An 18,156-nucleotide genomic window follows, 5' to 3' on the forward strand; every position below is an offset into this window, starting at 1 on the left:
TCCATGCCTGCTACACCAGCTTCCTTCCAATCTCTGCCTAATCAATCATTCCTCATCTTTAAGCGTGGAGGCATTTCCCAAGTACTCAGGCCGACTGGGTCATTGTCTTTCCTGCTTCTGCAGCAGAGGGGCGTGAGCTGTCAAGAGCAAAGAAGTGTCTTGTGCATGTCTCTCTCTGGTTCCCAACACCAGGGCTGGCCAACCCAATCAATGTCTATTGTCCGAAAAAATGAACACATGGATTTTCTGCCTGTCCTTTATGCCTAATTCCAGTATCTTCCCGAAGGCTCTGGAGTGCAGCCTGGACTTTTACGGTAAGGGCTGCCTGGGGCCAGCTGCTTTATCTATGTGATCTCATGTCATTCTAGGCCACAGATATTAACACTTTCATTCTGCAAATGAGAAAACCAGCTGTCAGAGAGGTCGAGTGACTGCCCACAGGTGGGAAGTGGTGCAGCCAGGACTGGAATCCAGCCTGACTAGCTCCAGAGCCTACGCTCCTACTGCTAAGCCATGTACGCAACCAACCCCAGTGACGACAGGCCGTGGCTGGGCAGGTGCACATGCAGATGTTCCGGGAACTCTCCTCTCTGTCCAGGGATCCCTTAAACCTGCATGGTGAGAAGGGTGGCTGAGAGATAAGAATGGTGGCATCCACATGTGACAACAGAGGGGCATGAAAGTTTGGGGGCCCCCCAGAGGGAGGCCTGAGCCTCATGCTCCACCTCCCAGCCTTGGGATGGAAAGAAGCCTAGTCAAAATGTCCTCAAACAGGTGATGACACCTTTCATGCCAGTTACTATGAAGTTGGGTACAAATAGGCTCTAAAAGCCAGGCACAGACGCTCATGCCTGTAATCCCAGCACTTTGGGAGGCCGAGGCGGGTGGATCACATGGTCAAGAGATCGAGACCATCCTGGTCAACATGGTGAAACACCGTCTCTACCAAAAATACAAAAATTAGCTGAGTGTGGTGGTACACACCTGTAGTCCCAGCTACTTGGGAGGCTGAGGCAGGAGAATCGCTTGAACCCAGGAGGCAGAGGTTGCAGTGAGCCGAGATCACGCCATTGCACTTCTGCCTGGCAACAGAGTGAGATTTTGTCTCAAATAAAATAAAAATAAAATTAAAATATATAAAGGAATAGGCTCTGGGCCAGGAAGATGTCCTTGACCGTCTCAATTTTGCCTGGCTTGTTAAAGCACCAGGCTTAGGGAAGGGGGGACCTCCAGGGGTGCTTGTTAAGCACCAGACCTTATGCTAGATGCTTCACAAACAGGATCTCTGACTTCCAACATCCCTAACAAGGTTTTGTTTTTGTAGAGACAGCTTTCACCATGTTTCCCAGGCTGATCTCAAAATCCTAGGCTCAAGCAATCCACCCACCTCAGCCTCCCAAAGTGCTAGGCTTACAGACATGGGCCACCATGCCCGGCCTCTAGCAAGTTTTATAACCACTATTTTACACATGAACTAACTAAGGCACAATTAACTTTCATGGTGGAAGTGCACAGTCAGGCAGCTACTGTATACAAACCTAGGCTAGTCAGCCTTCGAAAGCCAGGCTCCTAACCACTACGCTACACTGTCTCTGTCCCTTCCTGAGAATATCCTCTGCCCAGCCCATTCTGCCACCATGCCCCTGGAAATTAGAAAATTAGTCCTGTAATTCTGGTGAGTGAGCTGACCCCATGCATAGCGTGAGCTAAGCTGCAAAAATGTTCTTGCCTTTGGCCCAGAGTATTCATTCTGGATGCAGAATAAATTCCAAGGAGAAGGGAAAAACCCAACAACTTAAAATACCAAAAGAAAAAAAAAGTTATTTCCACAGAGTTGTCCATAAAAGTCAAATTATTCATTGCAAAACACCTTAGAAGCACCCAACTTCATCATCAGTGGCAGAGGCTGCCCGTCCTGGCATGGGTCTGTTAATTTAGTGAATATCATGTGGACCTAAAACAACATCTAGTTAGTTGGTTTATGTGCATTTAAAAATAAATGCAAAGGTGGCTGGGCACGGTGGCTCACGCCTATAATCCCAGCATTTTGGGAGCCCGAGGCAGGCAGATCACTTGAGGTCAGGAGTTCAAGACCAACCTGGCTAACATGGTGAAACCCCATCTCTACTAAAAATACAAAAATAGCCAGGTATGGTGGTACACATCTGTAATCCCAGCTACTCAGGAGGCTGAGGCAGGAGAATCGCTTGAACCAGGGAGGCAGAGGATGTAGTGAGCCAAAATCATGCCACAGCACTCCAATCTGACCAACACAAAAAGACTCCATCTCAAAAACAATAAAAAAAAATGCAAAGTGTAAAAGCAGAATACTTCATTTTAATTTCAGAAATCCCATCTGCATGAGAAAGGTTTACCTATGCCATTGACTTTTTTTATTTGAAAATTTTAAATTTCAAGTAAAGAATTTGAAATCAATTTTTTCTTTTTTTTGAGACATAGTCTCGCTCTGTCACCCAGGCTGGAGTGCGGTGGCATGATCTCGGCTCACTGCAACCTCCACCTCCCCAGTTTAAGTGATTCTCCTGCGTCAGCCTCCTGAGTAGCAGGGATTACAGGTGTGCGCCACCACACCAAGCTAATTTTTATATTTTTAATGGGATGGGGTTTCACCATGTTGGCCAGGCAGGTCTTAAGCTCCCAATCTCAAGTGATCTGCCTGCCTCAGCCTCCCAAAGTGCTGGGATTACAGGCGTGAGCCACCGCACCTGGCCAAGACAATTAATTTTTTATAAAGTAATACGGGCGTGCACAGTGGCTCACACCTGTAATTCCAGCACTTTGGGAGGCTGAGGTGGACGGATCATGAGGTCAAGAGATCAAGACCATCCTGGCCAAAATGGTGAAACTTCATCTCTACTAAAAGTACAAAAATTAGCTGGGCATGGTGGCATGCACCTGTAGTCCCAGCTACTCAGGAGGCTAAACCAGGAGAATCGCTGGAACATGGGAGGTGGAGGTTGCAATGAGCCGAAATTGCGCCACTGCACTCCAGCCTCGCAACAGAGCGAGACTCTGTCTCAAAAAAAAAAAAAGTAATACATGCATGTGATAGTTCACACACACAGTACATTAAAGGCCAAAGACCTATGGCAATATATAGTGAAGCAGCACCCCATAACCCATGCCAACAATTTGAGAATGTAGGGTTGTCAACTGACTCAACTCAGAAGGGCACACACAGAAATGACTTCCTTTATGGTTATGTGGATCTGCTTTTTCCTGCAAGGCTGATGAAGGCAAAGGTTAAAAACTGAAACCCAGAGCAGACAGTTCACACCATTACTCTGAGGCATACTTCAGAGCGTCTTGGCTGCGACTGCCTTTGTCAAGTCTAGCTCAAGTCCCTCTTGCTGGGATCAGTGAAGCAGCAACAGAATCGGAGTGGAGAAGCCAGGCCGTCAGAGGCAGAGGAAAGCGAGACATGGGAGAGAAAGCCTGCTGCCTTCTTCTTACCTGTTCACGTGCCAGGACTTGGTCTCCTAAGGTTTGCTGGTGGCCTTAAGGGGCTCCAGGGCTCCAAGCAGGTGCCTAGGGGCCAAAGGCAGTGGGTGCCAAGTGGGAGAGGCTGAGGCTGCCCCCAGCCCACAGTCCAGGCTTCCCGTCTGATGAGAAGGGCGGGGAAAGCAGGCCAAGGCAGCTCGAATCAGGAACCCAGGAAACGGAGCCAGCAGGGGCGGGGCGGGGCCACGTGGCCCCCGCCCGCCTTGGAGTGTGGAGTAGGAGGGAGCCTTCAACCCAGAGGACCAGCCTGGGCACTGGTCCGACTGAGGGCACCAGCCAGTTGACTACGGTAAGTCCCCAAAACCCTGGCCCTGGCTCCCAGGCAGCTTAGACTGTTTTAAGGGACTACCCCAGCTCCTCTCCCGAACACTCAGACCCAGATAAAAACCTCTTCTCATAAAACTAAATAAAGCCAGGTGATGGGGAGTCGGGTGCAGTGACACGAACCTGTAGTCCCAGCTACTCAGGAGGCTGAGGCGGGAGACTCTCTTGAGGCCAAGAGTTCGAGGCTGCAGTGAGCTGTAATTGCTCCTGTGAATACCCACTGTGCTCCAGGCTGGGCAATATAGCAAGATCCTGTCTCTAAAAAATAAAACAAAACAAAAAGTGAGCGACGTGGTGGTGACTGGAGAGTGTGTGTGTGTGTGTGTGGGAATGGGGGTCCATTAGGTGGAAAAGAAGACCTTTCTCTGATACATCATCCCTGTTGAGCACTGATGAATTACCGAGTCTACAGATGGAGACATGAGCTCCAAAAGGTGAATAATTGTTTTGTTTTGTTTTTTCCTTGAGACAGAGTTTCACAGCTGGTACTACACGCATGCTCCACCACACTTGGCCAATTTCACATTTTTAGTAGAGATGGGGTTTCACCATGTTGGCCAGGCTGGTCTCAAACTCCTGACCTCAGGTGATCTGCCCACCTGGGCCTCCCAAAGTGCTGGGATTATGGGCATGAGCCCCCATGGCTGGCCCCTTTTTTTTTTTTTTTTTTTTGACGGTGTCTTGCTCTGTTGCCAGGCTGGAGTGCAGTGACATGATCTCGGCTCACTGCAACCTCCGCCTTCCAGTTTCAAGCGATTTCCCTGCCTCAGCCTCTCATATAACTGGGACTACAGGTGCGTGCCACCATACCTGGCTAATTTTTTGTATTTTAGTAGAGATGGGATTTCACCACAGATGGTCTCCGTCTCCTGGCCTCATGATCCGCCCGCCTCGGCCTCCCAAAGTGCTGGGATTACAGGCGTGAACCACCGTACCTGGCCACCTGACCCTTTTTTTTAGACAAGGTCTTACTCTATTGCCCAGGCTGGAGTGCATTGGCACGATCACAGCCCACTGCAGTCTTGACCTCCTGGGCTCAGTTGATCCTCCCACCTCAGCCTCCCAAGTACCATGGAGCCTGGCCTTGGATAAGATTCTTCACCCTTTTTCTGGGGCTTGAGCCCAGGAGTTAGAGACCAGCCTGGGCAACATAGAAAAACCCCATCTCTGCAAAAAAATTAAAAAATTAGCCAGGCATGGTGGTGCTCATGCCTGTAGTCATAACTACTCGGGAGGCTGAGGCAGGAGGATCACTTGAGCCCTGGAGGTCAAGGCTGCGCCAACCTGTGATTGAGCCACTGCACGCCAGCCTGGATGACAGAGCAAGATCCTATCTCTTTTCTTAAAAAAAAAAAGAGAAAGAGAGAGGGAGAGAGAGAGAAAGAATCTTAACTAAGATTCTGCTGCTTCCTGAGGTCTGACCCCAAAGCCAGGCTTTCCTGAGGGACACAGGACCTGATCTGGTGAAACACATGGCCTCAGACCCAGTACTTATGGGAGTTGAGGTCCTTTCCCTCAGCACCATCACCAAAGGTACAGCCATTCTCCCTTCACCTGGGTCAGAGCGGGCACCTGCAGGGGTATCTTCAGAATCTCTACTGAGGAGTTTTCATAGCAGGCTTCCTGATTTTACTAGACTGCATTTGGATTCATTAGGAGTGGGCCAGCGGGGGAGGGAGGATAGGAAAAGAGCTGTGTTCAAACCCTCAAACTATCCAAGAGGGGAGTCTGTAGTGTTTCACTGAATGTGAGCACAGAATCCTTGATTTAGGAACCCCTTATTAACACCTAGTCTTCCCCGGTCGACCTAGTCTGGAGTGCTGATTTGGCTGGATGCAGTGGCTCATGCCTGTAATCTCAGTACTTTGGGAGGCCGAGGCAGGCGGATCACATGAGGTCAGGAGTTCAAGACCACCCTGGCCAACATTGCGAAACCCTGTCTCTATTAAAACCACAAAAATTAGCCAGATATGGTGATGGGTGCCTGTAATCCCAGCTACTCGGGAGGCTGAGGCAGGTGAATTGCTTGAACCCAGCAGGTGGAGGTTGCAATGTGCCGAGATCACCGCCTTCCAGCCTGGGCGACAGAGACTTGGTCTCAAATAAAATTTAAAAAAGAAGAAAAAGGAAAAGGAGAAGAGGCCGGGCGTGGTGGCTCACGCCTGTAATCCAAGCACTTTGGAGGCCAAGGCGGGTGGATCACCTGAGGTCGGGAGTTCAAGACCAGCCTGACCAACATGGTGAAACCCCATCTTTAAAAAAAAAAAAAAAAAAAAAAAGGAGAAAAAGAAATGCCAACCTAGTGATAATAGCACGCTTTATTCTGAGGGCCAATGCATGCCACAAGTAGTTGTTCATGAAATGTTTTCCCAATTAGATCGACAAAACTGGATTCCTGGTTTTGCCCTGAACTTGCAACAGGACAATAATGCCCACGCTGGAATGTTCCCGGCTAACTCCCCACCCCTGTCCCCAAGGAGTGGCTACACAGGCCACACACACTCTCTGGAAGGCCCTGCTGGAAAGCTCTGCCAAGAAGTTGATTCATCTGCCTTGTGGATTAATTCATCCGCAGCTCATGGGAGGTCAGAGGGGGTGGAGGTGATGGGGTCACAGCCACAGGATCTCACTGGGGCCTCACAGAAACCTGAACAAATGCCATGGTGCCCTCTCTGGGGTCTCTTGGCTTGGAATGATGCCCCTTTCTTTCAAAGCATCACATATAGGACGACAGGTCCCCCAGATCTCCCAGGAGTCCCAGGGCCAGAGCCCCAAGTCAGTGGACAAGCCTCAGAACCCCTGGGCACTCAGCCATGTGCCTTCGTGCTACCATGACCCCAGGACACCAGTTTTTGCTTTCTGGGTTTTTGAGACAAGTCTCATTCTGTCGTCCAGGCTGGAGTGCAGTGGCGCAATCATAACTCACTGCAGCCTCAAACTCCTAGGCTGAAGTGATCCTTCCGTCTCAGTCCCACCTAATTGCTGGGACTACAGGTGTGCATCACCACACCTGGCTAATTTTTGTATTTTTGGAGAGATGGGGTTTTGTCACGTTGCCCAAGCTGGTCTCAAACTCCTGGGCTCAAGGGATCCTCCTGCCTCGGTTGCTTAAAGTGCTGGGATTACAGGTGTGAACCACCATGCTGGGCCCAGATCAGTCTTATTCTCCCATTTTACAGGCAGGCAACAGACTCTGCTTAGAGGCTAGTGAGCCCAGGTCATCTGTGTACAATGCTCTCTTCATGGACGTCGCTGCCTCTTGGCATTTGGCAGGTGGGATCTCATTTCTGATTGCTTTATGAGGCAATGTTGCCTTTCTCCAGTTACAGCATCGACTCCCTAAAGGCAAGAGATTCCCCAATATGTCCTCACAACAGCAGGAGGCCCTAATAACCCACAATAAACAGTAATGCCTCCCTTGACCATGTGTCACTAGCTTATACGCATATACTCATGACCCCAAATTAGTAACTTCTGAGCCTAAATAATTCCCAGTGACTTAACCGAAAGCACCTCTCCTTTCCAAGACTTTGTAGTCAGAGAAGGGAGCAAGTTCTGTTGGGTGGACCTGAGAATTGAAAACTTGAGGACTGGGCTCTGGAAGGCAGAGTGAGAGGAAGGGGGCTTGCCTCTTGGCACTGCCAGAGCTGCTGGACACAAGGGTGCGGTGGGGTAGGGTGGTGCTAACAGCGCCCCTCAGCTACTCCAGGTGGGCTGGCCCAGCTCCTTTTCCAAAACTACAATTTCCAAACTTGGTTTTCTTTGAAAGTTTTTTTCCTTCATTTTGAACAAGCAGCAATGTCCACTCGTCCATCACAACTACTGATCATAACACCAGATTGTGAAGCAGACAGATGCCCAGACATCACCAGCAGACTTTTGAAACAGGGCTTAAATGTGCTACTATGCCTGGCTTTTTGAATTTTTTTGTAGAGATGGGGTCTCTGTTTCCTGGGCTGGCCTCTCAAAGTGCTGGGATTATCAGGCATGAGCCACTGCACCCAACCACAAGCAGATTCCTGAATAATCGGGGCAGACACCAGGAATCTATTCTGACTGAAGAGGGTTCTAACATCCCACTGGGGTTAAGAACCATAACTACAGGTTTCCTACCATTTCCTGACCTAAAACTCCTGGCTGCCCCCTCGCCACCTCTTCATTTTTCAGACTTGGGACCATCTGATTTTTCCTAAAGTCCCAAGGCTGTGGCTGATGAAATCAGACATGGGCCGTAGGCTCTTCTGAAACTGGCGGCAGGCCCTCTGACAGATTCACCTCCCCACCAACCTCACAGGAAGACACTGCCGGGTTATAAACTCTCCTCCAGCCTCTGGGTGCAGAACAGAGCTGGGAGCGGGTGGTTCATGGTAGATGCCCAGTAAACGTCTGTGGAAGAAATAAGCATAGCAGACTCTTCTAGTGGGTCAGCATGTCTCCTGATGTTGGCTTTAACAGCTCCTGACCAAGCACGGTGGTTCATGCCTGTAATCCCAGCACTTTGGGAGGCCAAGGCAGGTGAATCACCTGAGGTCAGGAGTTCAAAATCAGCCTGGTCAATATGGTGAAACCCCATCTCTACTAAAAATAAAAATATTAGCCAGACACGGTGGTGCACACCTGCGAGACTGGAGAATGAGGCGGAGGTTGCAGTGAGCCAAGATTGCACCATTTGCACTCCAGCCTGGGCAACAGAGTAAGACTTCATCTCAAAAAAAGAGCAACAGCTCTTGGTTTTGCTGGTTTAGACTGGTGTGTAGCCTACATCTGCCCATTTCAGGTCACCTGAACTTCACAAGTGTGCAGCGTGCTGGGCTATCAGATCACTCAAATGTCAATCAACCACGGCCAAGCAGGTGTTTTAGAGTCCCTGCCTTGTGCCCCAGAGCCATCTGTCCCTCTCCTCGTTTCTTTTTTTAGACCAAGTTTGATTTCAGCAGCAGAGATGTTTCTTCTGAGCTCTACATATAGCCCTTGAAAATTAATTTTAAGGGTATAATAAAACACACAATATTCCATATGCAAATGAGCAAGTGGATGACTCAAACAAACACACATCATTCCCTATTTTGAATAGAAAACAGAATTTAGAGGCTGGGCACAGTGGCTCATGCCTGTAATCCCACCAGTTTGGGAGGCTGAGCTAGGCAGATCACTTGAGGCCAGAAGTTTAAGATCAACCTGGCCAAAATGGTGAAACCTTCTCTACCAAAAATACAAAAGTACCCAGACATGATGGTGCAAGCCTGTAGTTCCAGCTACTTGGGAAGCTGAGGTAGAAGGATGGCTTGAGCTCGGGAGGAGGTTGCAGTGGGCAAAGATTGTACCACTGCCCTCCAGCCTGGGCAAGAGAGAGAGATTCTATCTCTATCAAGCAAACAAGAATTTAGGACCAGGCACAACAGCTCACACCTATAATCTCAGTGCTTTGGGAGGCCACGGCAGGATGACTGCTTGACGTCAGGAGTTCAAGACCAGCCTGGGCAACACAGGGAAACCCTGTCGCTACAAAAATTTAAAAATTAGCTGGGCATGGTGGCACACACCTGTAGTCTCCACTACTCTGGAGGCTGACGTGGATCGCTTGAGCCTAGGAGTTCAAACCCCAGTAAGCTATAATCACTCCACCACACTCCAGCCTAGGCAAGACTGTCTCTGGTAAAAACTAAAAAATTTAAAACTAAAACAATTTAAGGATTTTAAAAATTTTGAAAGCCAGGTTGGTCCCATCTGAACGCTCAAGAAAGGCAGCAGCGTGGGAACAACACACATTCTGGGGACCAGCACTCTCCCTGTGAGACAAGCCTTTTCCAATGCTGGCAGCTATCTTGCTAGCAAAACATTTATACTAACCAAGAAAAGCAACACTCCAACTAGAACCCCCTTCCTCCAAAGGAAGGCTATTCTTGGCAAGAGATCTTCCAAAGGGAACATCTACGGAACCTCTGCCTGTAATATCAGGGGAAAGCTGAGGCAACTAAAAACTTTTCAGTCCTAGATCTAAGTCACAAGGACTTAGCAAAGGAACAGGATGGAAACAAACCCAAGGGCAGATGCGTCTGGTTCATTATCCCTTCTGAGTTCTGCAGCAGATTTGCAAGTGGATTTTGCAAGGCTGGAGAGAGGTCCCTATGTACCTGGTTGCTCAATCAAACCACGTTAAGTCAATCAGGTCCCTTAACAATTACAAAGATAGGACCTGGCATTGAGCCACATCCAATCAGTACATTTTGAACTTTTGTAGGCCCTGCAGCAACAGCTATGAAAATCCTTTCCATATTCCATCCCAATTCCTTGCCCTAGCCCTACCTCTTACAGAGAACCAGCAAACTGATGGGCAGACTTCCAGAGGAAGCTCGGTGATGACAACTCAATTCCATGGAAATTAGGTTTTCCTTTCTTACATAACCGCCCCCTACCAACCGTATGGAGTGGATGTATTTCAGTCAAACTTGAGTTAGAAAAGAGGCAAGAAGCTGCTCAAGTATCTATGCTGACTTCCTCAGATGACTTGTGTGTCAACATCACAAAATTTGATAGAATGGATTTAGGGCCATAGGAAAAAATGAGCCCTGCAATTAGGTTTTCCAAATCTAATTCAGAACTACTGTCTACTACGCAAATCCATGAGCTAAGTGAGAACAAAACATGACATTTAGGGATTCGATTTCTAGCAAAACCTGGGTCTCTCTTTACTGATCTAAAACCTAATCATGATTCAAGATACTTAGTTCTAGGAGACAGTGTCAGGAACACTCTGCACTGGGCTCTGGGAGGTTCACATTGTATCTCATCACTACCATTCCTGATTCTAACCCAGTGCTCACCAGATATGCTCAATTTAGGTGGCTGAGCACACATTTTACTTTGTGAAGTACTGAGAACAGTGAGCTCGTTTCTCCAGGTTCAAGTCATAAGGACAGCCAGGAAGACGAGGGCTTCCCACACAACTAAGCAGGAGGAATTCTTAGGGGTAGGCTGGAACATTTCTGGAACTGGGCCTCTTCCAGCAGACAGGCTCTCATTATGCCCTAAAGGCCCTCAGGAACCCAGCTGAGATGGGTGCTGCAGAAACAGGCCCACATATACACTGTTCCCACAGGCAGGGGAGTCTCTGGGTTCTTCTGTCCTGACCCTTCCTATGGTCCTATGGAGCCAAAGATCTCTTCAGGTGCTGTAACAGTAAAATGAGCCTCTGTTAAGACTCCCCAGCTGGAATTCATGCTAAAACCCCCATACTAAAATCCTCAGGGTAGAAGGAAGCTAAAACAGAGAAAGAATCAGCCACCCTTCCTCAATATCCAATGGGAAGAGGGGTGGCTATCCACATGGTTATTGAGCCCGTTTCATCAACACAGCAAAAAGAACCAGGAAAAACCAGAAATCACAACAGACCTGGGAGTGGGGAGCCACAGAGTGCTCCAAGTCCAAGTAGCATCTGAAAGGAAGGAGTCTACTCAGTCCTTCCTGCTCTAACTTGGGCTCAAACCTCCCACCTACATCCTAATTTTCAGAAAAAGACACATGGGCGCTAGTCACCTTAAAAACTAAGTTTCTATTTCTGGTTAGATTCTAGAGCGGCAGAACTCAGGACTGAAACTATAACCAACCGAGTCCCACCATAGCCTGCCTTCCCTCCTCCCACAGAGATAACATTGTACAAAACTCTATTTACAGGAAAACCAGTTAAAAATTACGGGTGTGTGCAAAAGTAGACAGGAGAGCCAGACATATCAATGTAAGGACGGCTTTGGGGAATAGGGGCATCATGTTCCACACTGGAGCCTGGGGTCATGTATCATGTACTAGGTTGGGAGAAGTGCAGCAAATCTCAGTGCCAATTTGAGGGGAAGCCAGTCATTCCAGGAGAAGGGGTGAGGGGAAAGAACTGTTGGCTTTCAAAATGCAGTCTTGATTATCCAGTTACCCGCCTGCGACATGGCAGAGGCCAGGTGGCGGCGATGGTGGTGGGGGAAACAAAACACAGTCCCAGGCAAGCCCCACACGGAAAGGAGGGCTCAGAAGGCATAGCGCGTCCGGATATCCTCGAGTTTCTTGGACACCTCGGGTGGGGTTCGGTCCAGTTCTTCAGAGACGTTCTTTTGTTTGTTGGGTTCCATGGAATTGAACTGCTCACAGAGGTCTCCATCAATCACATTCTAAGATACGGAGAAAGCAGAAGAAAAATAAGTGAGATGCCCAAAGAAAATGGCACTCACTAAGGCAGCAACTGTAGGGAAAGCTGATTTTACTTTTTAGTTTTTGAAACAGGGTCTTACCCTATCATCCAGGTTGCAGTGCTGTGGGACAGTCATAGCTCACTGCACTCTCAAACTCTGGGGTCAGCCTCCCAACTGGCTGGGACCACAAACATGCGCCATCACGCCCAGCCAGGGAATGCTTTTTATTTTCCACCTGATACCTGAGCACCACTTGTAGAGCCAGGAACACTATCTAAGTTGACTCTTGGTACTCAGAGTTCAGAATGGCAGAAGCAGGTGAAGCTTTTGCTCTGGCTGTGGTCTGCTTTGAGGGGAGCTGCCCTCCCTAGTATTATTCCCATCAATCCATTCACACCCTGTATTGCTCCTTTACCCAGGATCTCCCTTTTCAGCTCAGATTCCCCCAACTTACCTTCACAGGGAAGTAGTAGGAACGAAAGCTGAGGTGGTCCCGCCCACAGAGAGGGGGATGTTCGGATCGCAGGTGCATTTCCACATGCTGGAAGAAGTCATGGTCCTGGAAGAAGAAACAAAAAAGTCTGTCACTGAGAAGTGATTTCAACTATAGTTTCTAGAAGCACAAGGAACAGACAAATTACTGATTTTTACCACACAAACACATGGGAAATATCTAACCACTTTCTGATAATCACAGGTTTTTCTGCTACAACAGGATAGTTAAAACCCAAAAGGAGACCTCATGTCATCTGCAGTGCAAGAGAGAATGCCACACAAAAAGAAGGGTTTGTGAGGTCAGATTCCCGATCCCAGCTTCCGTGGCTGGAACAAAACATGACAAACTCTGCCAAACCTCAAGTTGATGATGTGCGCCTCAGCAGGCATCATCCCATCAATACCGTCAATCCTAGTCTGTAGAGTCAGGTTCTAGGGTTTTGGGCTCAGACTAACCACGTAAACTTACGTCGGACTGAAGCAAACCCTAGTATAGTATAAAAACAAATGGCCTTCCCCAGGTGTGGGGGAATCAATATTCCTATCTCCTCAAGTACTTCCTTCACTTTATAATTTCCAGAACATTATTCATTATATGTGGGGACAAATAAATTTGACTTCTTAGGTAAATTCAACACCAAGAAACAACCTTAAAAGCCAAGGCCAGAGCAATGTGGGCACTCTCACCTCATGGGATGTGAATGGCACAAGGATGCCAATTCCTCCTGACAAGGTGGTATAGACAAGTGATTCTGAGCCTCCAGGGATCAGCGTGGTCTTCTGTAAGGACAGTACTGTCTCCCCGACATGGTAGTTCATGATCACCTCTGCCTGTGAGTCAAAAACAGATTAGTGACTGTGTGTGCCCTCAGTAGCCTCCCTGGACTCCCAGGAGCAAGCAGTGCTCCCAAAGGCACATTTCACGATCTATTAACATCCAAAAATTATTATAGAGACCAAGGTGGGAGGACTGCTTGAGCCCAGGATTTCAAGATCAGCCTGGGCAACACAGTGAGGCCTCATATACCCACACCCACAAAATTTGCCAGATTTGGGGGCATGTACTGTAGTCCCAGCAACTCAGGAGGCTGAGGAGGAAGGATCACTTGGGCCCAAGTGGAAGGATGCGGAAGCTGCAGTGATCTATGATTACACCACTCACTGCACTCCAGCCCAGGTGACAGAGACCCCAAAATTATTAAAACCTAAAAATACTTTCAAATTCTCTCATTTACTTAAAGCTTAATGCCTCACAAAACATGCTAAAGTTATTGTTTATCATTTCTTAAACGATAAGAACCATTTTGTTAAATTTATCAAGTTACCATAAAAAAAAGGAAAACACAAAAAAATTAGAAACTAGCAATTACTAGGCCTGTCCTCTAAAAGAGATCTCTCCAAAAGTCCAGAGATGCTCTATTCAAGCAGCACATGCCTACATGAGATAGTAAAGCCCAGGACAAACCTCAGAGCAGAGGACTGGGAATGGACCCTCTCTAAGGCATTCACTATCCTCTAAGGACATTTTTGCAGATGGGTAAGAAAGGACTATGGATGGAGAGCACTCAGCACAGTCATGTGCACAGTGAATAATTCACCAAAGGCAATTTCTTCAGTGAGAGCAACAGGAAAAGGCACTAAGCAGCGCTCTCCCTAGGGCCCATTCTGCAATCTTACCTTCTGGGAGGCCCCATTGAGCAAACCACGGTCCCACAGGGCTTTGTTTCCTGTAGGGTCTTCATCCACTTCATCGTTGGTGTTAGGTGGGAGCCTCACCTACAAGGAAGTAACACAAGTCACAGTGCTGGGGCCGGGACCTGCTCACCTGGGTCTCCAGGCAACATGTCTGGTCCAGGTCCTTGCAGGTCAGCCACAGGGGCAGTGCCCAGGCAGAGGCCTGAGCCCATGTGTACTGCACCTGCTCTGGTGGGCAGGAGTTTTGTCTTAAGAACAAGAAACTCAAAAAATCAACCCATGAGCAAGGGTTTATTTAACACAGCTAAGAGTAAAAGCAAAACCACACAACATAAGACACTCTAAAGTTCTTATAAAACATGAAAAGAAATATAGCCATTAGCTCAAACTAAACCTATCATTATTAAATCATGTTCAATAGGGAGGAGGGAGATAAACCAGAGAAAAATCCAAAGACTAGTAAGACGGCTTAAAGAACAGATTGTTTGTACAGTTAGCTTTAGTAGAATGGAATTTTATACCCCTTTGTACTTCTCAGATTGGGGATCATGATCCTGTGTCCTTGGCTTTACCCACAACAACAAACTGAGCCAGCTTTCCTACACATCACTGTAATCCAAGTTAACAACTTCAACTCACCACACATATGTTGCCAAACTTGTCTGCCCCAGCCACAGTGTCATAGTCCAGGAGGCTGGCTGTAGTGACCCATCGGGGGTAGGTGTCATCAGCAAAGATGATAAGCTGGTTTTCATTACGCTTGTAGCGAACCCAGATAAAACTTTCTTGGACATCAGATACAATTACCCTATGTCCAATAGTCTGGATCCCAGAGATATAATTGGCAATATGCTGGGAAAAACAAGGACAATAGTGGGTGTAACCTTGGGGTTCAGAACCCAAAGTCCAGTTTTCCGAATGACATATACAGTCAGCAGAACAGCAAATATCAAAGAACAGCAGTCAGGAATGAATTCTAGGTGGGAAAAAAAGCCAAATAGCTTTTTATATAGTGCAAACATATGCCTAACTCTCACAGTTACATTCCTCATAGAAGCTAGCGGCTGGGTGCGGTGGTTCACGCCTATAATCCCAGCCCTTTGGGAGGCTGAGGAAGGTGGATCACTTGAGGTCAGGAGTTTGAGACCAGCCTGACCAACATGGTGAAACCCCATCTCTACTAAAAATACAAAAATTAACTAGGCGTGATGGCACACACCTGTAATTCCAGCAACTCAGGAGGCTGAGGCAGGAGAATTGCTTGAACCCAGGAGGCAGAGGTTGCAGTGAGCCAAGATTGTGCCACTGCACTTCAGCCTGGGTGACAGAGTGAAACTCCGTCTCAAAAAAAAAAAAAAAAAAAAAAAGCTAGCAAGATAGAAAGTTCGTTCTTGCTTGATAAATCAAGAAATGAAATCCTTCTACTCCTGCTCCTCTCAAAACTCAAGGACCAGCTGGGTGCAGTGGTTCACACCTGTAATCCCACACTTTGGGAGGCCAAGCCAAGCAGATCAAGAGGTCAGGAGTTCAAGACCAGCCTGGCCAACATGGTGAAACTCGGTCTCCACTAAAGATACAAAAAATTAGCCGGACGTGGTGGCACACGCCTGTAATCCCAGCTACTTGGGAGGCTGAGGCAGGAGAATTGCTTGAACCCAGGAGGTGGAGGCTGCAGTGAGCCAAAATAGCGCCATTGCACTCCAGCCAGGGTAACAAGGCGAGACAAAAAAACAAAAAAACCCAAAGGCCTAATTCTGAAGCTGGAATTGGGGCAACACAGTAAGTCCAAATAAAGATAATTTTTTTTTTTTTTTGAGACAGAGTTTCGCTCTTGTTACCCAGGCTGGAGTGTAGTGGCGCGATCTCGGCTCACCACAACCTCCGCCTCCTGGGTTCGGGCAATTCTCCTGCCTCAGCCTCCTGAGTAGCTGGGATTACAGGCACGCGCCACCATGCCCAGCTAATTTTTTGTATTTTCAGTAGAGACGGGGTTTCACCATGTTGACCAGGATGGTCTCGATCTCTTGACCTCGTGATCCACCCGCCTCGGCCTCCCAAAGTGCTGGGATTACAGGCGTGAGCCACCGCGCCCAGCTAAAGATAATATTTTAAAAATCAATGCCCACCACCCCACCAATGCCTCCCCCCTTGACAGGTGAGCTAGATCTCAGCACCAATGCTAGCACATTTACCTTATTCTCACACTTTCGGAGTAACTTCTTCTTTCCCAGGTCATAGACACGCAACAGCTTCCCCACACCAATCAACACCCTCCCCTGGAATGGGGCAATGGCAGCAGGGACCTCTTCCACTGGAGTCTACACAGGAAAAGCAGTTAATGCAGCTATTACAACAGCCAGCCAGCCACAGGTCCCGCCCCTCTGCCCAGAAATGGCTTCTTCCCCCAGAGCCTATCAATACCAGTGATCTTATTTTGTTCATCAGAGAAATAAAACACATATACAGTAGCTTCTAATGAATCAGGGTGTTGGGGTGAACAGGTCCCATATATATGCTGCATTTCACCCAGTAGAGGGATCAGTGCTGCAAGTAACAAGGAGTTCTGGTACCTTATGACTGCTGGCCAGAGCCTGTGCTCGGTTTAACTGGCCTCCTAACAGTGAAGCCTGAGCTTCTAAGAAGGGACTGTCATTTGTGGAGGGACAGGAAAGAAAAGCTGGTAAAAAGTGACATCTTTTTTTTTGAAACAGGGTCTCATTGTCGCTCAGACTGGAGTGCTGTGGTGGGCACAATCATGGTCATTGTAGCCTGGACTTCCTGGGCTCAGGTGATCCTCCCAATTCAGTCTCCCAAGTAGCTGGGACTACAGGCATGCGCCACCATGCCCAACTAATTATCTGTATTTTTTTGTAGAAATTGGGTTTCACCACATTGCCCAGGCTGGTCTCGAACTCTTGGGCTCAAGTGATCTGCTCGACTCAGTCCCCCAAAGCACTGGGATTAAAAGCCTGAGCCACCACACCCAGCCTAGTGACATCGTACTTGTAAAGGAGAGACAAATTTAACCAGCAAAAGGGTTTATGGAGTATTTCCTAGAGGATACCCCTCTTATGGTAGGGTTGAAGGAATCCACATGCTGTCAGTGTAGAGAGAAGAATATTCTTTTTATTTTAAAAATTATGGTAAGTAAAAGAGACATAATATAAAGTTTGGCATCTTAATCTTTTTTTCATTTTTTGAGATGGAGTCTCACTCTGTCACCCAGGCTAGAGTACAATGGCACAATCTCGGCTCACTGCCAACCTCTGCCTCCTGGGTTCAAGCAACTCTCCCGCCTCAGCCTCCCAAGTAGCTGGGATTACAGGTGCCCACCGGCATACCTAGCTGATTTTATGTATTTTTAGTAGAGACAGGGTTTCACTATGTTGGCCAGGCTGGTCTCGAACTCCTGACCTCAGAGACAATCCACCCACTTCAGCATCCCAAAGTGCTGGGATTACAGACATAAGCCACCGCGTCCAGCCAATCATTTTTAACTATACACTTCAGTGGCATTAAGCGCATTTACTGTTGTGCAACCATCATGTCCAGAATTTTTTTCATCTTCCCAAACTGAAACTCTGTACCCATTAAAAGTAACTTCATTTATTTCTTTTCTGGGAATGCAGGTGGAAAAGATTTTTTTTTTTTTTTGAGACAGAATCATACTCTGTCTCCTAGGCTGGAGTGCTGGACAGATCACTACAACCTTTGCCTCCAGAGTTCAAGCAATTCTCCTGCCTCAGCCTCCCAAGTAGCTGAGATTACTGGCATCCGACACCACATCTGGCTGATTTTTGTATTTTTAGTAGAGACGGGGTTTCACCATGCTGGCCACACCAGTCTCGAACTCCTGACCTCAGGTGATCCGCCCAGCTCAGCCTCCCAAAATGCTGGGATTATAGGCATGAGCCACAATGCTGGGCCAGAATTTTAATTCATT

The 18,156-nt window shown here is 47.8% G+C and overlaps 2 protein-coding genes across 7 annotated transcripts in view; both read right to left on the reverse strand.

Moving 5' to 3' along the window:
* The window catches only part of IL34 (interleukin 34), a 71,340-nt gene extending 66,963 nt beyond the window's left edge, over positions 1-4,377 (reverse strand). For 3 of the 6 annotated variants that reach the window (XM_012437414.2, XM_012437410.2, XM_064383284.1), the window contains exon 1: positions 3,475-3,614. The gene's annotated coding sequence lies outside the window, so the exon portion shown is untranslated. Of the gene's footprint in view, positions 1-984; positions 2,047-3,474; positions 3,615-3,969 lie in introns of those variants that run through there. The other 3 variants (XM_064383279.1, XM_064383283.1, XM_064383282.1) reach the window with 3 other exon arrangements.
* A 7,001-nt stretch (positions 4,378-11,378) lies between these two features.
* The window catches only part of SF3B3 (splicing factor 3b subunit 3), a 49,609-nt gene continuing 42,831 nt past the window's right edge, over positions 11,379-18,156 (reverse strand). The window contains exons 21-26 of the mRNA XM_012437418.2: positions 16,406-16,531; positions 14,853-15,065; positions 14,196-14,294; positions 13,206-13,349; positions 12,478-12,582; positions 11,379-12,002 (exon numbers count right to left, since the gene is read on the reverse strand). Of these exons, the coding sequence (XP_012292841.1) occupies positions 11,862-12,002; positions 12,478-12,582; positions 13,206-13,349; positions 14,196-14,294; positions 14,853-15,065; positions 16,406-16,531 (828 nt within the window). The 3' untranslated portion in view covers positions 11,379-11,861. The remainder of the gene's footprint in view (positions 12,003-12,477; positions 12,583-13,205; positions 13,350-14,195; positions 14,295-14,852; positions 15,066-16,405; positions 16,532-18,156) is intronic.

The sequence above is a fragment of the Aotus nancymaae genome, unplaced genomic scaffold, assembly GCF_030222135.1.
Source record: "Aotus nancymaae isolate 86718 unplaced genomic scaffold, 86718_ANA_hifiasm-v0.15.2.pri h1tg000030l, whole genome shotgun sequence".
NCBI lineage: Eukaryota > Metazoa > Chordata > Mammalia > Primates > Aotidae > Aotus > Aotus nancymaae.